Here is a 26,894-nt window from a genome sequence, read left to right as displayed (position 1 = left end):
GATACCTACTCACAGCTACTATTTCATCCAAATCTCCTTGTTGACTTACTGGTACCAACCTAGGAAAGTTTGCTGACAATTTATCTCTCGGCTACTGTGCTCTAAATGGCAATTTATGCACTAGCTCCCATGAATTCAAGCAAAGTTATGTATAACAAAACACCTCTGGCTCTTTATATATGAACGTGATTAATTAAAGTACAAAGAATTTGGTGACATATATGTCTCTTCTGCAGCTATAAATAAACCGATGTATAGATGGATTTTGTTCTTCATTTGGTACCCACAATGAAAATGATGGATTTTCTTCTATTGTTAATGTTGGCTTTCACTTCGATACTCACTTCAACTTCAGCTGCCAGCATTACTACAACCAACATTACGATTCTACCGGGTTATTCCGGTGACCTTCCTTTTGCCCTGGAATCCGGGTATGTTTTTTTCACTCTTACATTTGGTTTTTGAGGTTCCCAGAACCTGTTTGATAAATGCCTGAGAGTTAAGTTATCATATGAATGGATTATGAAGTTTCTAGTGATGGAACCATGAGCCAAGGAGGTTTTGCATACAATGGGATTGAATGAGTTCTCCTTCTTTACCAATTACTTGTCATAATTTTAAATAACAGCATGACTAGTGTTGTATAATGTATACTAGATGAAGCCATAATTAAAGAGTTTTTTCATCTATTTTCATGGCTACTGTTGTTTTGCTGATTGATGTTTTAAAGTTTTTCATCTTTTTACGTCGAATTCCGATCCTTACACCACTGTTTATATCTGTGCATATATTATGCTTGATAGATGGTATTGTATGCATGCGAGTTCTGATTATCTTTTGCACATAGATATATCGGTGTAGGTGACAATGAAGAAGTGCAGCTATTTTACGTTTTCGTTGAGTCTGAGAGAGCTCCTGCAGACGATCCTCTGTTGCTATGGTTCAATGGAGGCCCAGGTTGTTCTGGTCTTGCTGGATTATTTTTTGAGAGTGGTATTTTCTCGTCCTTTAGTACATCAGTTTCTGAAAGCATGCAGTACTTAAAGCCTTTTCTTTTTCATTCTCCCAAAGAAAATAGTCCTGGACAAGGCATTTGGAGTGGGTTGCGTCATCTTCTTTTATCTATGTCATGCCCTCTCCTACTTTCACATTCACAAATCACAAGACCATAAATCCTTACAGGGTGGCACAAAATGTCTGTTATTAATATTCTTGGCTAAATGCATATCTGTTATGCAGATATGGTTGTCTGTGGAATGGTTTTGGTCAAATTGTGGAAATTGGGTCCCCAATTTGCTTGTTTTAGACCTATGCGCACGGATTTTAAGTCATTTTTCAATACCTGTCAAACCAATTGCAAGACAAAAATAAAGCACTAAGGCTAGGAATTTATTTTCATAAATGATTTGTTAGTGTTTTCATGAACTGGGTTTACAGTCGTTTCTGAGTTTCACGTTTTTGATGCAACACTCTCATTAGGACTTAAGAAAATAGCCTTGGTTTTGCCATTGGGATTTTCTTTGACTAGATAATTTGGACAGGTCCAGTAACTTTTAAATTTGGAAATTACAATGGGAGCCTACCAGCAGTTCTTGACAATCCATTTCGATGGACAAAGGTACTGTATTGTAAAAGCTTGTCAACTTTATCTTATTTTAAGAAGTTTCCTCCATACATACCTCTTTGTTACATCCAGACGATTATTTGTTTTCAGGACGTCAGCATGATATACATAGATGCACCTGTTGGTGCTGGATTCTCCTACTCAAAAACTCAAAGCGGTTATGTTATGGATGACTATAAATATGTTGCACAAAGCTATGAATTTCTGCAGAAGGTATGCATGTTATACATTAATCTATTTGTAAGAAAACAAGTGGCATTTATGCCACAGATTCAATGAGTAGTCTGCTTTGAATTTAACAATTCGTGTTGTCATGCAGTGGCTGGAGGCACACCCTGCATATTTGGAAAATATGCTCTACATTGGTGGTGATTCCTTCTCTGGCATAATTGTGCCAATGATTGTACAACAAATATTGGATGGTATGCTACTGTCAGCCAATAACTATTCTTCTTCCTCTCTTGCTTTGCATTCGTTTCATCTATTCATTTTTGTTAATCATAATAGTTTACCCTAATTTAATCACCAAATGATAGACCTTATTGAAATTGAAAAGAGTAGTAGCTTATGGCTAGTCCTACTTCCTCATGATGTTGCAGGTAATGAAAATGGAACTTTGCCTCTAATGAATCTCAAGGTATGTGGATCTAACTACAGAAAATTGGATTAATTAAGATGGTATCGTCTTCCTTTAGTTTATCAATGCCTTATACCTGAAACCAGTCATAGATTATTGTTTCGAGCATTGTAAATTCTCAGTTTTTGTAAATTGTTATCTATATTTTGCTCTTGAACTCTTATTAGGGATATGTAATTGGGAACCCAGTAACGGATTCATTCATTGATGCGAATGCAAGAATTCCTTATGCCCATCGGCTAACTCTTATATCAGATCAACTGTATCAGGTAATATTTTCTTTACTTGTACCTTGTAGAATTTATTTGGAATGGCCAAAAATATTTTCTTTACCTATATTCCACTTGTTTTCCATGGCTATACATTATTTCAAGGCGGCGAAAACAAGTTGCAGTGGAGATTACGTAAACGTAGATTCAAGCAATGACGCATGCATTTCAGACATCGATGCTATTGATGCAGTAAGAAATCATCTATTGGCTTGATTATCTAAATTTTTTATGATCACTAAATTTCATAAGCATTGAGAGTAATGGACATGTCAATTTGCAGCTCATAAATGACGTAAATACCTTACACGTCTTGGAACCAGTGTGTAGTGAAGGCACTGCCCGAAGATATCTCAAAGATTTGTCCGAAGGTTTACTAAGTTCAGCAACTACTGGTCCTGCATATTGGTGTAGGGTAAGCCTCTTTCTGCTAGAGCATTCTTTTTTTTTTTTTTTTTTTTTTTTGAAAGGGCTAGAGCATTCTTTTGTACAAACAGATGTGTACAATGCTCCTCTCCCTATAACTACTCATGCAATCAACAGGTGAGTAGGTGACTGTGAGAGGGATGTTGTAAACACCCGTCTTTTCCCTATGCTGTTTAAATTAACTTCTTCTGATATAAGCATGCACCTAATTGACCTTCTTTCAGAGTTATAATCATATGCTCGCCTACAATTGGGCAAACCACCAAAGTGTTCAAGATGCTCTTGGCGTCCGAAGGGTATGTTTAATGTGTAATCTATGTCATGATATCCTGTAGTAAAAATATAAGAGAACATTTCCCTAAAACATTTTTCTGATGCCAATCAGGGCACAAAAAGATTTTGGCAATACTGTAATTCAACCCTGGCGTACACTCAAGAAGTCACTAGTGTTGTTAGTCTTCATCAAAGTTTCACGGAGGTTGGCCTACGTGCTCTGATCTACAGGTACAGTACCACCTTATTACAACCCATATTCTTCTCATATATGATCTCCTGCACACAATTGACGATTGTATATCATGAGAGGAAGTCATTTATGAGATATTCAAACAGATGTCCTCCTTGCAAAGACAAAATGAGAAAAAGAAAAAAAGAGCCATGTTCATGGACTTCTTTTCAGAAGCAAATTAAAAATGAGCAACATTACTAATCATGTAGCTTAAATTCTTAACATGTACAGTGGTGATCACGACATGACAATTCCTCACATTGCTACACAAAAATGGATAAACTTTCTCAATATGACTCTGAATGAGACCTGGAGGGCATGGTCAGTTGATAACCAAACTGCAGGGTAAGTGGGAAAACTTGCTGATTTCTTTACTTTTCCTTATATTTATTGTAAAATGAAGTTTGAAGCTAATGCAGGTACACAAAGAAGTTTGTAAATGAAGCTTTCAATTTGACGTTTGCGACTATAAAGGCAAGCATAACTTTTTACTTAATTTGCTCTCCCTCTGGTAGGAAGCCATTTATAACAGCAAGCAAAAGATTTCAACTAAATTTTTCGTGTTGTATACAGGGAGGAGGCCACATTGCTGCAGAGTACAAGGTCAAAGAATGCTCTGCAATGATTGATAGATGGATGGCTCAGTACCCTCCTCTCTAATTAATACATTTCACCCTCTTTAAACGACCTAATGGTCCAGGAAAGATATGAAGTTTTTTTTCCTGGTGAGAATGCAGTCTTTTTTAGTACAAGGAAAGTGAGAGTAAAATAAAATACACTGTTCTATTTAAATCTGGCTGTTGAGGATCTCCAATAGGCAGATACAGATCTTAAAACTAATTCTGCTTTGTGCTTAGAAGAGATCAAAAGCTTTAATATGTATAAACTACTTGGAAGTTAGAACAGAAAAAGGGAAAGAAGGCATTCTTGAACAGTGAGACTCCCCCATGGCCATCCTGAAGTGTCTCGAGCGTGCAAACACACACACACACACTCACACTCACTTGACTATGCCCATAAGGTCTTATTTATTGCGCACAGCTATTCCAATATTGAAACCAACCAAAAGTAAATTTGTGATGAGCGGCAAATCTAAATAAAATAGTTAGCTCTCGCTCTTGAGCACGTCAGCTGGTTGATATTTGACTTACAGTTACAACCGAGTTATTTGCAAATCGATTGGTAGCAAAGATCAAGTCAAATAATGTCCTGTACTAGAAGCATAACTTGTCAATGAAAATTAAGATTAGATAATATGTTCCACCCGCTTCTTTTTTTTTAAATCTTGATCGTATTAAAAAATTTAGCATCAATGAAAATTGCAATAAATATCAAAAAATATTGGTCCGCATTCAACAAAATCTCGTTTCAGAGATATCTTAGATGTCAATTAAGTATCAGTAAGATCAAATTATGAAAATGTCGAGAATTTCGATAATTTTGAAGAAATTCAAACTTTTGTTTGGAGGGCTGAGGGGGTATTGGCGGCTCATACTAGCTAGGCCCTATGTTGGGCTTCATCTAACATGCCTTGTGCCAGCAGAGGCGTATCGGCTGCAACTCGGCCCAAAGTTAGCAATCTGTCCTTGTTAGGTCCGATTCCGCAACCAATTGCTCGTCCCGAGACCCGAGTTGTTGACTAAGTAAAGATTTTGGTCACAAATAAATGAGAATTGTCAAACTTTTGAATTGTCAAACAGTTTAGTCCCTCGTCTTTCAAATTAAACTGGATAGTCATTATTCTCTCTAATTCTCACACTGGAAACAGGTCTAAAATGACTATTCTACCCCCAAGATCATTTTTTTATTTTTTTCTCTCTATTTTTTTTTTAATTTCTCTCTTTTTTTTTTCTCTTTTTTTTTTTCTGCTTTTTTCTGGCTGGTTCTCTCTCTCTCTCTCTCTCTCTCTCTCTCTCTCTCTCTCTCTTTCTCTCTCTCTCTCTCTCTCCAAGTTCACCTCCCGACCTCGAGTTTATCCATATCGACGACGACCCATTTTCTGGTCAGGCTAGATCGTTGATAGGATGCCCCACCTCCCTAACCCGAAAATCATGGCTGCCATGACCGGATTCCGATCAACATCATCAACCACCTAAACCTCCCACAACTCCCTGCTCCAGTTCCCCAACCCCTATTCTAGCTCTGACCAACCCAACTCCAATCCAATTTCCGACCAACCCAACTCCGATCCAATTTCCAACCAACCCAACTCCGATCCAATTTCCAACCAACCTGGCTCCACTGAGCTCCACTCCCAACCCGCCTACCCAAAATTCTCAGGCTCTTTGCCTTTCCCAACCCACCCTCCCAACCAGGACCCACCGGAGGAGCTTTCTTCAGACCCAACAGCGCCGGGAGGCCCACCCATATCATCCACTCTGAACATCATCCCATTTCCGGTGAAAGCCCCAAATTCATCAGTAGAATTCGATTCAGTGGTTTCACTCTCGCAATCGGACTCCGAATCTCTATCGTTCTATGCACTGGAGTTGGAATAGGATTCGATATTAGAGGGATTCGATTTGGGGCGACCTGACCCGGAATCTTGATCCTCAATGATCACAGGATCCTCCTCCTATTTCTCAATTCAAATCACATAAAGATGAAGCAAGCTCAATAACACCAACACCTATGAGAATCTGCTAAGACCTTTGTGGCTATGAGTGTTCTATGCACAGCGCAAAGCTCGTTGATGGTAAGCAGTTTGCCCAAAATGGCAGCATTTACGATCTCCGATACGTCCTCGATGGAGTGGAGATCGGACAACGGAGACCCGATAGGTGCGATGGCAGAGACTACAACGGTGGTTTGATGTAGAAGCTTCTGGCTCTCGGATTTAGACTTTATGAATGGAATTTGGGCCTTTTGCGCGGTGGAGAATCCCATGGAGGTGGAGGCGAGAGTGGAGATGTGGTTGCAGATGGAGGCCCATTCGAGCCATTCGAGGATTTTGAGGGTTTCAAATTGGAGGGAATGGGCAAGGAAGAGTTAGTGACGGCGGCGGTGGCGGTGGCAGTGGGTTTGGGGAAGAGAGGGCTGCAGAGCTATACTGTTGGACAAGGATAGGAACCCAACCATTCAAAAAAAAAAAAGGATAGGAACCCAAAGGGGGAGGAATCGGAAGAAGAAGAAAAAAATAGAGAGAAATGGATGATATGAAGGTCTGGAGAGAGAGAGAGAGAGAGAGAACCAGCCAGAAAAAAGCAGAAAAAATAAAAAGAGAAAAAAAATAGAGAGAAAAAAATAAAAAAAGGATCTTGGGGGTAAGCAGTTTGCCCAAAATGGCAGCATTTACGATCTCCGATACGTCCTCGATGGAGTGGAGATCGGACAACGGAGACCCGATAGGTGCGATGGCAGAGACTACAACGGTGGTTTGATGTAGAAGCTTCTGGCTCTCGGATTTAGACTTTATGAATGGAATTTGGGCCTTTTGCGCGGTGGAGAATCCCATGGAGGTGAAGGCGAGAGTGGAGATGTGGTTGCAGATGGAGGCCCATTCGAGCCATTCGAGGATTTTGAGGGTTTCAAATTGGAGGGAATGGGCAAGGAAGAGTTAGTGACGGCGGCGGTGGCGGTGGCAGTGGGTTTGGGGAAGAGAGGGCTGCAGAGCTATACTGTTGGACAAGGATAGGAACCCAACCATTCAAAAAAAAAAAAGGATAGGAACCCAAAGGGGGAGGAATCGGAAGAAGAAGAAAAAAATAGAGAGAAATGGATGATATGAAGGTCTGGAGAGAGAGAGAGAGAGAGAGAACCAGCCAGAAAAAAGCAGAAAAAATAAAAAGAGAAAAAAAATAGAGAGAAAAAAATAAAAAAATGATTTTGGGGGTAGAATAGTCATTTTAGACCTGTTTTGGACCTGTTGTGTGAGAATTAGAGAGAATAAGGACTATCCAGTTTAATTTGAAAGACGAGGGACTAAACTGTTTTTCAGGCAAAAGTTTGAGGAGTAACAAGTATTTAATCCTTAAGTTTAATTATCGCTTCGTTGTAGCGACCATTTTTTTTTTTTGGCTTCACTTTCTTGTTCGTTGGCAAATGAAAGGTGTGTGCAAGTTTGAGAATGCAAACCAGCAAATCTGGCATCTGTTAATTATTCACAGGTTTGTTTTATGTCTTATTTGAAATATGCATGTTGGACGTTCGGATATATCTTACTGCATTCTACAGATCTAGTACACACCGACGGATGAGTTTTTAGTTGTGTGGCTTTTGACTTGCTGGTACCAAATTTTTGCCCGCTGTTGCCTGAAGACATGACTACTTTAATTTCTGCCATCCGGGATACATACTACTACTATATACACGCCATGAGCTTCAGGGATCCATACATTTCAATCTGCAGCTCAAAGGTCCCTTTCAATCTGCGGCAATCTGCAGGTTTTAGCGTTTGATCAACCAGGTTGATCGCTATCTAGTCAGGGAATTTTACTTACAGGGTACAACCATGCCCACCATGACGAAATTGATGGGTATGCGACTACTTATTGCATTTGTTTTCACTCTCATACTTGCTTCAACTTCTTCGGCCAATGTCACTACCACCACAATTACCACACTACCTGGTTACTCAGGCGACCTCCCTTTCTCTTTCGAAACTGGGTACGTAAGCTAGCTTCCACAAGCAAGCCTCATTTTTCCTATTTTTCATATACAGTAGTGCTGATGATATGAGTTCGTTTTGGTTGTGCGTGTATATGGATATATAGGTACGTTGGTGTAGGTGACAATGAAGAAGTGCAGCTATTTTACTACTTTGTCGAGTCTCAGAGGACTCCAGCACAGGACCCTCTGCTGTTGTGGATCCCTGCAGGACCTGGTTGCTCTGGTCAGATTGTACTCTTCTTTGAGAGTGGTACTTTTCTCATCCTAGCTTGATCTCTTGTTCGTCTTGATCAAGGTTACACCAACCAGATCTATGTCCCCAACACACACACACAAACACCCGCACGCATAATGACACATACATACGTTTGAGCTTCCTCTTAGGTTGTTAGTATGATTTTTTTTTGTATGGTATTGGGTTTCGAGCTTAAATTTAGCTTAATAAGCTCATATTTAGAAAAACTTTGAAGCAAACACACATAGAGACACACGTACAAATACATACTTTTGAGCTTCCTCTTGGATTATTAGTATGATGTTTGTTTGTATGATATGCAGTTTCGAGCTTAACTTTTGACATGACTAAGCTCACATTTAGAAAAACTTTGAAGAGGAGAATGTAATTCTTTCAAGCAAACACACACAGAGACACACGTACACATACATACTTTTGAGCTTCCTCTTAGATTATTAATATGGTGTTTGTTTGTATGATATGCAGTTTCGAGCTTAACTTTTGACATGACTAAGCTCACATTTATAAAAACTTTGAAGAGAGAGAGCGTGATTCTTTCAAGCAAACATATATCAAACTCGAAAATGGCATAAAAAAAATGACTTGAAACTTTCATGATATCAATGCATATATTTAGATAAGCGAATTTCGTTGCAGATGCAATATCAAATTTAGGCCATAATATATCTACTGGTATAAATTGCACCAGTAGTGTCTCTACTGAAGCTTCTCCGGATTAATTGTTTGACACTGTAAACTTTAATTGCTTCAGATGATTTAATATTTGATAGTTATTTTATTTTTAAAAAAAAAATTCATGATGTTAACGTTTGAACGAAAGAGGAAAACTCGTGCCTAATTTGAGTTGTCTCATAAAAACCGTGAGCGGGTCACGAGCTTCAATATTTGAGTTCTATGGAGCCAAGCTATAGCCCCATTATCTATTTTGTTTCATATAATTATTGTTTTCTAACTTATCCAAATTATGGAATTGTGTTGAAATGGGCTGCTTATATATATATATAATATATTGCATAGGTCCACTACTTTTCGATTATGGTGAATACGATGGGAGCCTACCAACACTTCACGACAACCCTTTCACATGGACAGAGGTATATATTGTTTTTAGCTAAATGAAGATGGATATCCCCTTCAAAAAAAAAAAAAAAAATGAAGATGGATGTAAAATTACCAAGTTGTCTATTCATCGGCGATTACATTTTTATAATAGTATCACCTTAAAAATTACTTTATGTGTTGGATCATTAAATGAAATTTTTTTATAAGTCTGATTTGGATTTAGTTCAAAAAAAAAAAAAAAAAAAATATCAACTGTGACACAAAATAATTTTTAAGTGATACATATAAAAGATTGTCCAGTAATATTCTTTTATTTATATGCAAGTATATACGATTTCGAATTAATGATGTTATTTCTTTTTAGAGCCTCAACCTCTTATACGTGGATGCACCTGTTGGTGCTGGATACTCCTACTCAACAACCCAAAGTGGTTATGTAATGGACGACTATAAACATGTGGCACAACTATATGAATTTCTCCAGAAGGTTAGTTACATTTGAAATCTCTGAAATTTGGTAGCTAAACCCTAAATGCATATCACATATGAACTAGTTGATGTGACAATTGAACATTGAATGATGCTAGTAGACCGGTCGTTAACTGCCCCATCAAATCATGTCATGTTGTCTAAAACTAGTTCGATCAGATAACATTATTCTTTCGAGACCTGCACAAATATATACAGAGTCCGTTTTGAATTTGACAGTTTTGTGGTTATGCAGTGGTTAGATGCACACCCTACGTACCTGAAAAACATACTCTACATTGGTGGTGACTCCTACTCTGGAATGCCTGTTCCCATGCTTGCACAAACAATAGTCAATGGTACACATTTATAAATTTTCCTCTTTTTATGTCGAAAATAAACTTTCTTGAAAGTAAGATTTGTTGCTTCCCCATATTCTAAATATCATGCATAACCTTTAGAATCTATAAGTCCTTGCAGATATTACTAAATGATGCAATTGTACGCTTTAAATCCTAAATTGACAAGATCATCAACCACCATGTTAACTCTACAAACTTGCAAGTGCTTGAGAAGAAACAAGAACTCTACTTTTTCCTTGATGCTTTTCTTTTCATTTATGGTTCTTACTTCCCCTTGATCATCGATGTATTGCAGGTAATGAAAATGGAAGTATCCCCATGATGAATTTCAGAGTAAGTGAATCTCAACATAAAAGCTACATTACTAATTTAGTGGCTTTCCTCTTAATTGCTCTAGCATTATAGTTTCTGACTTTCTGCATGTGGGCGATTCTTTCAACTTAATCAGGGATATGTGATTGGGAACCCAGTAACTGATACAGCAGTTGATGGTAATGCACAAATTCCTATTGCTCACCGGCTGTCTCTTATATCGGATCAACTATATAAGGTAAATAAATTGCTCCCTGACATGCATAAGTACTTAATTGCGAATTCTACAATATATGTTAGCATATGACATACATAATTATTATTTTTAGGACTTAATTACTCAAACGAGAACCTATTTTACTCTAATGAGGACCTTATTATCTTAACGAGATTTTTTTTTCCTAATTACCACATGAATTGTCGAAGTGGGTAACATAAATCTTCAAATTAGTAAATATTACATGAAGTAGGATAAGTATGAGAAATGTTAAGATAATATAGTCTTACCCACACTTAAGTACCTAGCTAGTATAGTTTAATTGGCTCTGTATACTACTAAGAGGTTGTTTAACGGAGTCGATCAGACACTGACCGATAAGATACTAAAGCCTCGAGAGAAGAAGTTGGTTCTACATGCTCAAAGTATTGCTTAATGATCTAACATCTTGCAATTCATATGTTATATATAAGGACTTGCTTCTAATTGAGATTGTCATTTCCATACTTTGCAGTCACTTAAAACAAGTTGCCACGGCGAATATGTAACTGTAAATTCCAGCAATCATGCATGCATTGCAGATCTTGATGCCTTTGATGCAGTAAGAGGACGTACTTCAGATTATTCACTTCATTCCTTAAACTGAAATTATTGTGGTTACTGAGTTTTATTATGTGCTCAAATTTGCAGCTAACTAGTGACATAAATACATTACATGTCTTGGAACCATTATGTAGTAATGGTTTACCTACACAAAAGGAAATGGTTTTGACCCGGAGATATCTCAAGGAAACATCTAGCGGTTTACAAAGATCACGACCTAACGGCCCTGCACTTTGGTGTCGGGTAAGCATCTCTGTTTCTCTCGATATTTAAACAAATGTATACAATGTTCCTCTCATAAGTCATAACCGGCCACTAACTGCGCGCAACCAATTTTTTCTCTTCTTCAAGAGTTATCGTAGCATGCTGAACACCGTTTGGGCTAACAACAAAGGTGTTCAAGATGCTCTTGGTGTCCGAAGGGTATGTTTGTTCATTGTCTAATATGCAAATTTACGAGTCATTATCAACATAGAACTCACTGGACTGAATCATTTTTTCCCTTCTTTGTGAACCAGGGCACGAAAAGGCTTTGGCAACACTGTAATACGACATTGGACTACACTGAAGATGTCACCAGCGTAATCATTTATCACCAAAGTCTTTCAAAAATGGCTGATCTACGTGTTCTGATATACAGGTATAATTCGAAACAAACATATACACACACATTTTTTTATGGTCGACTTTGAACAATCAGATGTGAGAAACATTGCTAAGTAGGACAGTGTATTCCTATACAGTGGTGATCATGACATGCAAGTTCCTCATATTGGTACACAAAGATGGATAAGCACACTGAATTTGACTGAGGATGAATCCTGGAGGACATGGTCAGTTGATGGCCAAACTGCAGGGTGAGTTAATTTTCAAAGTTTCCTCGTACTTTAATTTTCTTTTATTTTAACTGATATATCTAACTCTCCGATGAGCTAAAGCTGCTCTCTTTTCATTTTCGTCTACCTGTAATTAGTTCTCACAGCAATAAACAAATTTTCAATGCAGATACACGAAGAAGTTGATCAATGAATATATCACTTTGACATATGCGACTGTAAAGGCAAGTATAATCTGAATCAATATGATGTGACATGAAAGAACATAGTCCAATTGGAAAAATCCAACTCTCTTGGCAACGAGTGGAGAGACCTAAAATCAAAAATATTGCGTAAACCTTTTGATTTTATTCTCCAACAGATGATAAATTTTTGTGTTGTGTGCAGGGAGGAGGCCACATTGCTGCAGAGACAAAGGTCAAGGAATGCGCTGCCATGGTTAATAGATGGATGGCTTACTTCCCTCTCTAATTATTATGTCTTGAAGTATGAGAACGAAAATAATAACCACAATTTACCTTCTCTTATTTTCATCTTCTCCATCTCAACAACAATCAGAAATCAGCCTAAAGTAATTAAAAAATAAATAATATGTTATGAATCAGGTGTTGAAGAATGTTGAATATTAGTGTGCCTTGTCAAACTAGGATTAGTTCTATAGTTGTAATAGTAGAGATTTCCTACTCCAAATTAGAATAGAAATCATTGTGCTCTAAGGAATTGTACCTTTGTAAACCCTATATATAGGGCTCCTATTATCAATAAATACAGACATAATTCTCTCATCAATCTTTGTTGCATTCTAGTATCCTAAAACACGTTATCAACACGAGCCCTAACAACAAATAGTCAAAATCCTAAATCCGAATACAAAATCTTGAGACTTTTTCAGCCCTTGCCACACACCTTGAAGCTCTCAACACTAGGAGTCCAGAACCGGCAGCAGAACCACCAGAACTGGCTGGAAACACACCGAACCGGGCACCGGAAGCTAAAAACCATCCGCAACAAACTTTCCACCGGTTCACCAACTTCCAGACCTCAGATTGCCGCTAAATTTTGCTAGCAGCAGCGTCTCGATCTAAGAGCGTTCGTGAGCATCGAAATATTATGAACTAAGAGCGTTCGTAAGCTACAGACTAAGAGCGTTCGTAAGCATCAAAATTTGACCATTTAAATGTCATTGTTTCGATCTAAATCCAAACGTTGGAAACTATTGTCAACAAAGACATTGGTTATATAACTCTTTCGCAACTAGGTTCATCCAATAAAGTGTGATGTCTAGGAAAATAGTTGAGATAAGTGGTACTTAAGCGAGTTTTGCTTCAGCGACATCTCCTCTTACTTTCCTGGTCATTCTTAATTTGAGTTACCGAAACGATTGAGTAATTACTACTTGTCTAAAGCTTGATTTCGATTAAAATTTTGATCTAGAAACTTTGACATAATCATTGTCTTTGATTGAAATAAAGTATCGATTTTGATTCAAACTTTATTCATACAAGTATGTTTCTTGGAGAGCTAGAATGCCTGGTGGATAGTGCTACTACGCACACCATACTTCGAAATAGGCAGTTATTTCTTGAGATGACGCCTACTCGATCTTCAGTGACTACGATGAAAGGGTCATCTAAATTAATTCATGGTCGAGGACCAGCTCAATTCTTGTTGCCAAATGGCACAATCATAAATGTCACTGAAGCTCTCTACGCTCATAGGGCCAGAAGAACCCTTTTGAGCTTTAAAGATATAAGAGCCAATGATTTTCATGCGGAAACACATTGTGAGAATGGACAAGAGTTCCTTTGCATTACCTCTAATGACTACGGACATAAACGAGTCTTAGAGAAACTTATGTGTCGTTCTAGTGGGTTGTATGCAACCACTATTCGAATTATTGAATCTAACCATGTCATGAGAGATGATTTATGGGATTCCGACACATATTGGCTAGCTTTGGCACGACCGTTTAAGTCACCCAGGTCGTGATATAATGATTCGAATACTAAAGACTTCACACGGACATCCATTCTTCAGAATGAAGAGAAGTAAGAACCAAAAATTGGTTCAAGGAGCTGCACCTGTGCCTCACTTGCCATGACTGTGCAAGACCGGCCACATATGGCTGGCGCCGCCTACACCCTGCGGCTATAACATGGCAATGACGCCATGCACTCTAATTCGTCTCCTTCTTTTACTTCTAAAGTCAATTGTGACTTCATGGCTAAACCAAAATCATCATTGGTTGATTCTAAAGCCCATATTTCGTTCTGCAAAGCCTGCTCTTTAGCAAAATTAGGATCGAGACCATCCTATGCAAAGGAAAAAAAAGAAAACATTTCATTCTTGCAAAGAATCCAAGGTGATATTTGTGGACCTATTCAACCACCTTGCGGACCATTTAGATACTTTATGGTGTTGGTTGATGCATCGACACGCTGGTCACATATTATGCTTTTGTCCACGAGGAACGCTGCATTTGCTAAACTCCTAGCACAAATTATTAAATGGGCAAATTACTGGTCACACCCTATACTTTGGGTGTGTCGACAGTTTAGTCCATAACATTCCAATTTTAACAAATAACTCCCCATACATTCAAATTTCACATTATTTAATCCAAAATGACCATTTTACCCCTCACTTCCTCTTTTTAATTTTTTTTTTTAATTCTTCTATCTTTTTTTTTTTGTTATTTTTTCTGCTTCCCTCTCACTCTTCTCTCTCTCGGCTCAGAAAGACGGTGCCGCCTTTCCTCTCTCCTCTCTCTCTCTCCCACCAACATTTTCAAAACAGCAAATCTAACATGCTCAACACCCTAATACTACTCCAGAAGTACATCTACTCTTTATTGGGTATTAGGCAGATCATTCACCTCGAAAGCTCGGGAAATCCCATGGACAACCAAGTTGTTCAAAGAATAGATGTTGGGCGCCACGATCCTCACTCCATTGATGACCAATTCTGGCATGAAACTCATAAACCCAGTGACTTCCAGAGGCTGATCACCATGAACCATAGTCCTGAGCAGAGTCCTCGCAGGCAAAGCTGGAAGCTCCCTGTGTGTAAGCCTTTGAGGCACAATGTGAAACCTCACAATCTTCTCAAGCAAAGATTGAGGATGATGATGAGCTCCAAGCTCGAATCTTGGTGGCACAAAAATCGTCACAAAGCTCACATTTCTCTCATCTTCAAGAATCCCATCAAGAACAGAATGCAGCCCAATTGCAAACGACACAAACCCCTTTGAGCTCAGCAACCGAACAATCCGACCCCATTCCACATTGCTCTTCTTCTTCTTCAATCCACCAGAACCAGAAACGACATTCGAATTGAAGTCGCACACAGGCGCATGAATGACGTCATAATCGGGATCCACAGCTGCGAAGGGGCCAAGAACGCCGTGAATCGAAACGGATCCTTCCACAAACAGATTCGGGTGCGAGACCCAAACGCGATTGATCTGGACTGTCCGATTCTTCCGATCAATTCTCGTGATCGCGAGGCTCTTTTTCCGGTACAAAGTCGGCAAGCAAGAACCTTGAGGCTTCTTCATCAGGTCTTCGATTGGAACCCTAACTGGAGAGGTGTGGTATTTGAGGAGGTCTCTGAGGAGGTGAGGAGGGAGAGAGGCGTTGGAGATGTGAGAGTCGGCAATTGCGAAGATGGTGGAGTTCGGCAAGGAGAGGAAGAGCTCCGGCGAGATTTGGAGGAGTGCCGCCTTGACGGTGAAGCCGGAGGCCCAGAGAGTTCTTGAGGTGCTGAGACAGATGATGTGGCTGATAGGTGTGGCGGATTAGGGGGTTTGGGCGGTGGGGTCAGAGCTGAGAGTCATGGAGATTGCGATGGCGGCGAGGATGATGGCTATGGTGGAGTAGAGTATGGCGTGCCAGCGGGTGTAGTAGGAAGAAGAAGAAGAAAACGCCATTGTTGGTTCAGTGAAGGTTCTGGTGTGGTTGTTGAGAGAGAGAGAGAGAGAGAGGAGAGAGGAAGACGACACCGTCTTTCTGAGTCGAGAGAGAGAGTGAGAGGGAAGCAAAAAAAATAACAAAAAAAAAAGATAGAAGAATTATATATATATATATAAATAAAAAATAAAAAAAATAAAAAGAGGAGGTGAGGGGTAAAATGGTCATTTTGGACTAAATTGTGTAAAATTTGAATGTCTGGAGAGTTATTTGTTAAAATTGGAATGTTAGGGACTAAACTGTCGACGCACCCAAAGTACAGGGTGTGAATAGTAATTTGTCCTTATTAAATTAAGGGCTCACCACCTTGATTATTCTATTAAGTCAATACATCTTGACAATGCTGGAGAGTATACATCAAAAGCTTTTGATGACTATTGCATGTCTATTGGAATTGAAGTTGAACATCCAGTTCCTCATGTTCACACTCAAAATGGTCTCGCAGAAGCCACCATTAACCGACTACAAATGGTTGCTAAAGCATTGGTAATGGGCACCAATCTCCCTATTTTAATTCTGCTTGCAGCTATGCAATATTACATGCAGTTGTGCTTATTAGTTTGATGCCCACTGCCACTCAACTCTTTTCTGCGTCCCAGATGGTTACTGGGTATGAGCTTGATGTTCACACTTACGCATATTTGAGTGTGCAGTTTATGTGCCAATTGCGCTGCCACAGCGCACCAAAATGGGACCTCAAAGACGATTAGGCATTTATATTGGATATGATTCTCCAATTATTATCTGCTATTTAGAACCCTTGATAGGCGATCTCTTTACCGCTAAATTTGCGGATTGTCACTTTGATGAGACAGTCTTCCCATCGTTCGGGGGAGATAAGAACACTAATGTTCAACAGGAACGACATGAATTGTTGTGGTCTGTCCCAGCTTTGTCTCATCTTGATCCCTGAACCGCACAGTCAGAAATTGAAGTGCGGAGAATTCTCGATCTTCAGAACATAGCAGAATCGATGCCTGATGCGTTTTCTGATATCGCTAAAGTGACGAGATCACACATACCTGCTGCAAACGTGCCTGCAAGGATAGATGTCCCTAAAAATACAGGACATGGCGCCGTCCCTAGTGTTATTGGGCATGGCGCTGCCACCCACAATGATGGTGGCGTCGTGGCTCAGGCCGGGCTCCTTACAAGGAAGCGTGGGAGGCCCAAAGGTTCGATGGATTCTCTCCCAGGAAAGAAAGCGAGTTTGACACAAAATAATCTATTAATCATCGATATAAATAATTCCGTCTCATGAGAATATTCCGGATTATGGTTATGTCCAAGAGACATCATTGAGGGACACTCCAATGTCAGAACCAATTCCAGAGAATAGAGAGATCTCCATGAATTACACTAGTGTACATGAGAAGTTGAATAGAGACGCTACTACTATTGATGATGCCTTTGCATATTTTAATGCAAAAGGAATGATAGAGTATGATGATATCGAACATCGCTCAGTTGAAGAATGTCAACGAAGAGCAGATTGGCCTAAATGGAAAGATGTGATCCAAGCTGAATTAGATTCATTACCAAAGAGACAGGTTTTTGGGCCAGTAACCTAGACACCCCCAAGTGTAAAGCCTGTTGGCCATAAATGGATCTTTGTTAGAAAGCGTAATGAGAAAAAAGAGGTTGTTAGATATAAAGCCCGCCTTGTGGTGCAAGGTTTCTCATAACGCCCTGGAATCAACTACGAAGAGACATATTCTTCCGTAATGGACGTAATAACGTTCTGCTACCTTGTCAGTGTGGTAGTTTCTGAAAAACTTGACATGCAGCTTATGGATGTGGTTACAACATATTTCTATGGGGATCTAAATTCAGAGATATATATGAAGATTCCAGATGGACTTCAATTACCCAAATCAAGTGGCTCTAAACCACGGAGCGCGTTTTCTATTAGATTAAAACGTTCACTATATGGATTGAAACAATCTGGACAGATGTGTTATAACCATCTAAGTGACTACTTGATTGGGAAGGGATATATCAACAATGAAATATGTCCATGCGTGTTCATTAAAAGAACAAGTTCCGGATTTGCAATTGTAGCAGTTTATGTTGATGACATGAACCTAATTGGAACTCTAGATGAGTTAAAGGAAACTGCTAAATACTTGAAATCAGAATTTGAGATGAAAGATCTTGGGAAAACACGGTTTTGTCTCGGATTAGAACTCGAGCACCGTAGTGATGGGATTTTGATCCATCAGTCTGCATATACTTAAATTCTAAGGCGCTTTAATGAAGATAAAGTAAAGCCTGTGAGTACTCCCATGATTGGCCGTAGTCTTGAGCCCGAAAAAGATATGTTTCTTCCAAAGGATGAGGATGAAGAATTACTAAAGGCCGAAGTGCCCTATCTAAGTGCAATAAGCCCATTATTGTACTTAGCTCAATGCACAAGACCCGACATCTCATTCGCAGTGAACTTGTTAGCTAGACATAGCTTTGTGCCAACACGCCCCATTAAACTGGTGTAGAGACAATCTTTCGATACTTAAAAGGTACTATTGATATAGGCTTGTTTTATCTCTACAGAGAGAAAAGGAATGACAAAAGAATGAGATCGGACCACATTGGCCCAAGTGCCATTGTCCAAAATTCCATGGCCGGCAACATTGCCGCCGCCGCTACCAAGGGTGGCCAGCCTCACCCTCCTCCATTACATCAAAATGATGGTGATGTTTTGATGGATTTTGCTGATGCAGGGTATCTTTCTGACCCTCACAAAAGTCGCTCCCAAACGGGTTATGTATTTACTATGGGAAGCACTGCGATATCTTGGAGGTCTACAAAACAAACCCTTGTTGATACTTCCTTAAATCATGCGGAGATTATTGCTCTACATGAAGCTGTGCGTGAATGCATATGGCTAAGGTCTGTAATTAGACATATTCGAGGAACTTGTGATTTAAAGTCTACCACAGATGAACCTACATGCATTTATGAGGATAATGCAGCTTGTATTGAGCAAATGAAATTAGGTTTCATAAAAGGAGACAACACCAAGCATATATCGCCTAAGTTCTTTTATAATCAGCAACAACAATCACTTCTAAAGATTGAAGTAAATCAAATCCGATCAAAGGATAATGTAGCGGACTTATTTACTAAGTCATTACCTAAATCCACTTTCAAGAAAAATGTGAAGAGCATCGGATTGAGAAAGTTATCTGAACTCCCATGATTATGGCAATCGGGGGAAAGATATCGACATTAGGGGGAGACATGATATCCACATGTTTGATTTCAAAAAGTGAAGGACGTGTTGTACTCTTTTTCTCCTCCTCGAGGTTGTTTTTGTCTCACAAGGTTTTTATTACTCGAGCAAGGTTTTTAACGAGGCAACGTTTGAAGTGTCATCACCAAGTTTGAGCGGCACAAGGGAGAGTGTTGAAGAATGTTGAATATTAGTGTGCCTTGTCAAACTAGGATTAGTTATATAGTTGTAATAGTAGAGATTTCCTACTCCGAATTAGAATAGGAATCATTGTGCTCTAAGGAATTGTACCTTTATAATCCCTATATATAGGGCTCCTATTATCTATAAATACACACATAATTCTCTCATCAATCTCTCTTGCATTCTAGTATCCTAAAACATCAGGTTAATTTTCATTTTACCTCTTATACTGTCAGACATGAAATTATTGGTATTCTTACACTTCAAATTTCATCACATGTGTCAATTAATGTACTCACTAATTTAAATATTTTTTTTTATAAATATATTTACTTGTGGCCGATTTCCCCTCTTTTCAATAAATTTCTTTAAGATCGATCAGATATAGAAAATAGTCTAGTTTAAACAAAAGTATATATTCTACAGTCAGCATTTATCATTTGGACATATTACACTATTTGAATCATATATTTTGGCAAAAATTAGTTCTGACAAAATATTGATAGATGTCACAAATTTAAATCTCACTTGTGTTGCCTAGTACCATTTGGTCTAGTGGCATAGTCTCCCACTCTCCCCTTCGTAAGTGGGAGGTTGTGAGTTCGACTCACGAATGATTGATTATAGTATTTGAGTTGTTTATCTGATAAAAAAAAAAATCTCACTTGTGTTAGCTCATGTGGCATCATAAGATAATAAATGACATTCTTGACATATGATTGGTAGCTCTGAGTTTAGGCTGTTGATCACTTTGCCAAAACTTGACTTGCAGCTACCACCATATATAGTATGATAAATATGAAAATAATGACTGTCAGGATATCTATAATTCTCTATCAACCAAAAGTGATGAAGATAATTCATATAATAATTCCATAAATAGAGCTCAACCACGTTTTCTATATTTTGGTTAAACTGCCACATAATCTTCTCGTCTTCTGGATAGTACATTATTATTGGTCTCGGTTAAACTAACAAGAAGATTTGATGGGGAAACATATATACGTTATTCAAACAATATATAAACCATGTGATGAGCTTCAAATATCAATATGAAAATTGTTATCGGCTTACTCCGACGAGTCGGATCTTCCTTTCACACTAGAAACTAGAAAGTGGTCGGTTAAGCTTTCGTCTCTGTTCTTTCTATGTTTTTGCTTACAAATATCCAATGTCTACTTGTAACCTTGGTGTGTAAATATAGCCTCCCAGTGAAATAAATAATATATCACGTATTATCTCAATTGCATTCTCCTATTCTCATGTTAGGATCAGAGCGAAGATTTATATTGTACTTTGTCTCTTTGTTCTCTTGTTTCAATCCTCCTCTCAAATCTTTTTGCCCAATATGGATTGTTTCATTATTCTCATTTCAAAATTGTTCTTTATTCAAACCTAGGGTTACAAGTATAGAATGGGTAAGTACTAAATAAAGTAAGTGGTAGGATATTTAGACTAATTACATTCCTAATAGAAAATAATAACTATATTAGAAATAGTGTTGACTCACTCCAACACGTAGCATTGAAAGTTAAATAAAAAGTACCAAATTTGGCTATCCAAGTACAGAAAGCACCTTGTTGGCAAAGAGTTCCTAATTTGTATAACCCATCGATCAAAATGCTTTATTTCGAAAGGTCTTCGATACACGGCGTTTAAATTCACGTATAGCTGAGATTGGACGGTTTTGAGTGATAAATAACTGACCCCACATATGTACGGCTGAGATTGCATATTTGTTGTATGTCGACTTACACCACCGTGTATAGAAGAATTTTCGGCTTTATCCTTTGTCTTTACTCTGATATATATCAATTATCAAGCCCCTGCCGACAGTTTTAGATGCATATCGATCAATGCTCCACTTCCTTGCTAATTAGCTTGGCCTTTCGGTTTCTGTTTACTTCATCTGGAAAGAGAGAAATAATCGCATCTTTAGGAGTGAAAGATGTGTTCCCTCTGTGGTTTTCAAGCATATTATCACCACGATTAGATGCAGGCTCATTTCCATCAAGTTTAAGTCTACAAGTACTAATAGAACCATTGCTGAAAAGTGGAACTTAGCTACTACTTAGCTTTTGTCCTTGTTTTGATTCCTTTTTTGGTTTGTTTTGCTTTCTTTTTGGATGGCTTGTTTCCCTTGCTTTTGTAAGTTTTTTGCCTCTGGCTTTGGTTGTACTGGGCATTGCCCTCCCCTCTTTGGTTTAATATACTCGTTTATTTACCAAAAAAAAAAAAAAAACACTTTACGTGCTGTGACTCTGACGATGAGCTAGCTGCTTCCTCGATCAGCGGCTCGATGGGAATGAGACGTCCACTTTCCCTTCTAACACTTTCCTCTGTAGATTTTTTTTGTTTGCTAGCTGATGTGGCTAGATTTGTCGGGGGTGGATATAATGCAAATGTAATGTATAACATGGCAGGGTCTGTGAACTTGACCACATAGTCAATATTTGACTTGCAGCTACAACCATGCTTGGCGTTCTTCTAATATATGAAATACGAGTTTCTGGGTATTGTAAATTACAAGTATATCAACCAAAAGTCATACTGACAATTTATATACTAATGAGTTTCAGGCACGTTTTCTACAAGATCTTCTCTTCTTCTGGATATTGATTTTGATAAAAATAAAAAGAAGATTTGGTGGGAAAACATAGTTTATTCAAAATATATAAACCATGTAGTGTTGGAGTTTGATCAAATTTACAGCGCAGCAGCTTCTGGAGATAGTGAGAGAGAGAGAGAGAGAGCTTTTTGAATGTTGCCCAAAATGAATATGTTCATGGGTTTGCGTCTACTTGTGACATTATTGGGTTTAATCACTTCAGCTTCAGCTTCAAATATCACTACGAAAATCGTTACCACACTACCCGGTTATTCGGGAGATCTTCCTTTCACATTAGAAACCGGGTAAGCTTTCGTCTCTGTTTTCACTCTGTTCTTACGTTTTGATGTTTGTTTTGGGGTGAGCACAACCTGTTCGATGAAATGACGTCTCAGAGGAGTTTCATCAAGCTTTAGGCAATACCATGTCACAAGTTGTTTAGTATATGACATGCTACTTTTTAGATGAATGGATTATGGAGTCTCTGTTGATGAAAACCTGTTTGTTGTTGGTGTAATGTATAAGTCTATATTAGGTGAAAGCCATAAAGATTGAAGGGATGAATTCGAGTGTTATTGACATACAGTTTTTATTATTACTGTAAGTGTAAATAGCAGCAATTACATTATGTAAAAGTGTTCTTTGTGTGTGTATCTCTCTTAAGATGAAACTGTGGTTAATTGATGAGAAATGTACTTTCTGATTCCGGTGTATATATCTATGTAATGCATGAGAAATCTACTGTGTTTATAGGAATTTTGATAATCTTTTGTGCATTAGATATATCGGCGTAGGTGACAATGAAGAAGTGCAGCTATTTTACGTTTTTGTCGAGTCTGAGAGAAACCCTGCACAAGATCCACTTGTGTTACGATTTGGTGCAGGTCCGGGTTGCTCTGGTCTCCACGGCTTTTTCTTTGAGAGTGGTACTTTTCTCATCCTCAGTATTGTTTATTCCTTTTTCACATAGCAAGGAAAACCAAATTTTACTATTTCCTATTCTCATCTTAGACTGTAATATGGTTAGGTGACCTTAAGACTAAGGAGGCAATGTATCTCTGCACTAAAATTGGACTTGATTTTGTTTTGATTAAAATGTTCTTGACATAAGTACTGCTTTGGATATATAGGTCCATTATCTTTCAATTCTGCACATTACAACGGGAGCCTACCAACACTTGAGGACAACCCCTATTCATGGACAAAGGTGATCCGCGTCATATATGTTTTTTGTGCTCTATGTCCTTTTGTATTGGTTTGAAAAACGTGTGTGTGTGTGTACATACCCTTTCGAAAGTTCTGATTGTAATTTTTCTCAGGGACTCAACATCATATTCTTGGATGCACCAGTTGGTACTGGATTCTCCTATTCAACAACCCAAGATGGTTACTATGTGGATGAATATAAATATGCGGCACAAGGCTATGAATTCCTCCAGAAGGTATATGTATTAAAACTTATCTTTTAACAGAAAGTCACATGTAGTGGCTGAATTTGACAAATTTTGTTGCTGCACAGTGGCTGGAGGCACACCCTACATATGTGGAAAATCTACTCTACATTAGTGGTGAATCCTTCAGTGGCTTAATAGTTCCGATGGTTGTACAAAAGATTGTAGATGGTATATTTACATGTTTCAGCCAATTATAACTAGTCTTTTCTCTTTCTTTCTCTATATTTACTCACCAAAATGAGAAGCATTGACGTTAAAAGCCATTGTCATTGTTAAAGTTATTAACTTATGGTTAATCCTACTTCCTCATGATATTGCAGGTAATGAAAATGGAAGTGTGCCTCTAATGAATATCAAGGTAGGTAAATCTAACTAATCAAGCTGGTTATTTCTTGCTCTAGTTGTTCAACACATTGTAGCTTTCAGTTTTTGTGAATACTTGTTCATTCTTGTGCACTTGTACTGTTATCAGGGATATCTGCTTCAGAACCCAGTAACGGATTCAGTTATTGATGGTAATGCAGTAATCCCTTATGCCCACCGGCTGACTCTTGTATCTGATCAACTTTATAAGGTAAATTGCCATTGAAATTAACTAGTATCCTTTACTCGGATTTAGTCATGTTTCTTGATCTGGTGGTTCTTTTGTCATATTTCATAATCTCTATACATTAACTGAAGGCGGCTAAAACAAGTTGCAATGGTGAATACGTGAATGTAAATTCAAGCAATGCCGCATGCATTGCTGATATCGATGTTATTGATCAGGTAATAACCCATCTATTTGCTTCATCGTCTAAATAGTTTTTGTTACTAGAATCATGGGCATTGAGAATGAGAAAACATGTCTATTTGCAGCTCATCAAGGATATAAATAAGAACAATATCTTGGAACCAGACTGTAGTACTTCATTGCCAAGATCAAAGAAGATAAGCACAGCTCGAAGATATCTCAAAGAGTTGTCCAAAGGTTTACTGAGTTCACCAACCAACGGTCCCGCAGTTTGGTGTCGGGTATGTGTTGTATACCAATATTATTAAGTTTTATGCAGTTACTTTTCCCTTCTATGTTCAGTAAACTTCTGCAATTAGCACCTAATTGGTTTTCATTTTGTAGGAGTATAATTACATGCTCCTATACATCTGGGCAAACACTAAAGCTGTCCGAGATGCTCTTGGTGTCCGAATGGTATGTTTGATATGCAATTTATCAGTCATTATATCGTACACCCACAATTAATAAGAAAAAAAGCATGAAGTAATGCACTAATTAATAAATCATTTTTCTGATTCTAATCAGGGCACAAAATTGTTATGGAAACCATGTAATACCACATTGACGGGTTACACTCATGAAGTCACCAGTTCTCTCAGTTATCATCTCAATCTCACAAAAAGGGCTGACCTACGTGCTTTGATATACAGGTAAAAATCCACCTTTCCACACAGGGACGCATTTATTGTCATTTTGCACATACTAGCAGATATGAGAAGCATTACTGAATAGCACAATGTTTTACCTTGTACAGTGGTGACCATGACATGTCTGTTCCTCATATTGGTACACAAGCATGGATAAATATACTGAATTTGACTGTGGATGAGTACTGGAGGACATGGTCCCTTGATGGACAAACTAAAGGGTGTGTTTCAAAGCTCTCTCTTATTTCTCTGCTAATCCAAATCCGAGATTACCTAAAGTTGCTCCTTTTCTTCTTGCTCCTTTAAATCAATTCTCATGGCAACTAAAATTTTGTTTGATGCAGATACACGAAGAAGTTAATAAATGATTTTTTCACCTTGGTATTTGCTACTGTGAAGGCAAGTATAATTTGAGTCATTCAGTTAATCGATGATGTGATGGAAGAACCGGTCCGGATCGTTTTATTCGTATCATAAGAGGTTATAAGTTTAACCTTTTTTTGTGTTGAATGTGTACAGGGAGCAGGCCACCTTGCCGCAGAGTACCAGCCAAAGGAAGTTGCTAGCTTGATTGATAGATGGATGGCTTACTACCCTCTTTAACTACAATGAATTGTAGAAGTTGTAATTTTGGTGATTCGACCTCGTATATGCAAGTTTGTATTAATTGACGACTTTATGGTCTTGTTCTTATATATGTAGCAGAAATAAAGGAACTTCAAAATCGAAAATTTGGAAAGTTTCAATTTCATGAACCCAGCACAAAGCAACATAACAAGTCATGCAGCGTGGTCCATGCTGGCATAAGGTGTTGCTAAAAAAAAAAAAAATGCTAGCAGCTAATCTTTCTCCTCTCCAAGATGAAGAAAATTGAAATTTTGCATGCATTCATTCCAAAATTCTTTTTATTTTGCATTCATTTGTTTTAAAGGATTGCTCGTGGGTTTCGCTTTTCAATTAGATCTTGGCAAATCAACCATTTAGTTTTCAAGTCACCATGAGTATATCACTTCTGCAGATTTTCAACAAATTTGTAATTGTTTAGTGGTATTAAACTAGATCAAATTAATAGACAAATGAAATCTGTCTAACCTAAACTGGTCATAATGATAATCAGTTTATTGATTTATAATCTGACTGAAAAATTACAAGGAGTGATGCTTTTCAATTCATAAGCCCATGCTGAGGCCCAGAGGAGAGCCCAAAATATGTCACGACCTTCATCCTCAATTCATATCGTGGACACAGTGCTTTCCAATTCATAAGCCCATGCTCATTTAGTTCGCAGAGTGAGATTCAAGAGAAAGTTACTCCATAGCTATTCCTAATTTCCTATGGGAAGGAAAATGAAGATGATTTTTTTTTTTTTTTGGGGTCAAAACTAGGGCTGCCACTTGGTTTGGTAATTACCAAACCGACCGAATACCAACCGATGTTTTAAGTTTGATAAACTGATTTTTTTGTAATCGAGACCGATAAAACCGAAATCGAAAATTACCGAAAAAGTTGGTTTAGTTTTGGTAAATACCGAATCTACCGATTATCTAAATATTAGCTTTATATACTATGGTTTTCAATACACATACTTGTATATTAAGAAATAAACATAAAATCTTTCATAATTGTATGAACATTACTACATATATTACATTAATAGTACATGTATTTTAAGTAACCTAGTCAAAGATGGTTAAATAACCTAGTTTTATTGAAAATGGCCAAAACTTGATGTAATATATACAAAAGAAAGCTATAATTAGTAGATGAATACAAAGTGTATGACTATAAAATTGAAAAACATAGTTTTGTTCATTCTAATTTTTATTACAAATAATTAGT

The 26,894-nt window shown here is 38.0% G+C and overlaps 3 protein-coding genes and 1 pseudogene across 4 annotated transcripts; 3 read left to right on the top strand and 1 right to left on the bottom strand.

The window, feature by feature from the left end:
• The first annotated feature begins 148 nt into the window (after nt 1–148).
• Nucleotides 149–4,488, top strand: LOC133710705 (serine carboxypeptidase-like 13). Its single transcript, XM_062136840.1, has 14 exons — nt 149–431; nt 848–993; nt 1,542–1,618; nt 1,715–1,837; nt 1,944–2,046; nt 2,224–2,261; nt 2,429–2,530; nt 2,636–2,722; nt 2,814–2,945; nt 3,181–3,252; nt 3,342–3,460; nt 3,696–3,809; nt 3,884–3,938; nt 4,038–4,488. Exons 1-14 carry the CDS (start codon nt 259–261, stop codon nt 4,122–4,124), a joined length of 1,428 nt encoding a protein of 475 aa, XP_061992824.1. The 5' UTR covers nt 149–258; the 3' UTR covers nt 4,125–4,488.
• A 3,246-nt stretch (nt 4,489–7,734) lies between these two features.
• On the top strand, nt 7,735–12,977 carry LOC133712683 (serine carboxypeptidase-like 13). Its single transcript, XM_062138789.1, has 14 exons — nt 7,735–8,069; nt 8,177–8,322; nt 9,346–9,422; nt 9,755–9,877; nt 10,115–10,217; nt 10,516–10,553; nt 10,669–10,770; nt 11,264–11,350; nt 11,440–11,595; nt 11,704–11,775; nt 11,871–11,992; nt 12,096–12,209; nt 12,358–12,412; nt 12,576–12,977. Exons 1-14 carry the CDS (start codon nt 7,915–7,917, stop codon nt 12,657–12,659), a joined length of 1,434 nt encoding a protein of 477 aa, XP_061994773.1. The 5' UTR covers nt 7,735–7,914; the 3' UTR covers nt 12,660–12,977.
• Nucleotides 12,978–14,970: 1,993 nt separating this feature from the next.
• LOC133711724 (fasciclin-like arabinogalactan protein 21) lies at nt 14,971–16,116 on the bottom strand (annotated as a pseudogene).
• Nucleotides 16,117–22,022: 5,906 nt separating this feature from the next.
• On the top strand, nt 22,023–25,804 carry LOC133711047 (serine carboxypeptidase-like 13). Of its 2 annotated transcripts, XM_062137219.1 has the most exons (15): nt 22,023–22,484; nt 22,960–23,105; nt 23,310–23,386; nt 23,499–23,621; nt 23,699–23,801; nt 23,954–23,991; nt 24,106–24,207; nt 24,315–24,401; nt 24,492–24,647; nt 24,751–24,822; nt 24,934–25,058; nt 25,163–25,276; nt 25,400–25,454; nt 25,575–25,676; nt 25,713–25,804. In XM_062137219.1, the coding sequence occupies exons 1-14, from the start codon at nt 22,333–22,335 to the stop codon at nt 25,656–25,658; spliced, it is 1,434 nt and encodes a 477-aa protein (XP_061993203.1). In that variant the 5' UTR covers nt 22,023–22,332; the 3' UTR covers nt 25,659–25,676; nt 25,713–25,804. The 2 variants fall into 2 exon arrangements, with proteins under 2 accessions (XP_061993203.1, XP_061993202.1); XM_062137218.1 differs by having other exon boundaries at nt 25,575–25,804.
• The last annotated feature ends 1,090 nt before the right edge of the window (nt 25,805–26,894 follow it).

The sequence above is a fragment of the Rosa rugosa genome, chromosome 5 (assembly GCF_958449725.1).
Source record: "Rosa rugosa chromosome 5, drRosRugo1.1, whole genome shotgun sequence".
Classification (NCBI taxonomy): Eukaryota; Viridiplantae; Streptophyta; class Magnoliopsida; order Rosales; family Rosaceae; genus Rosa; species Rosa rugosa.
This window is presented reverse-complemented; position numbering and strand designations above follow the sequence as displayed.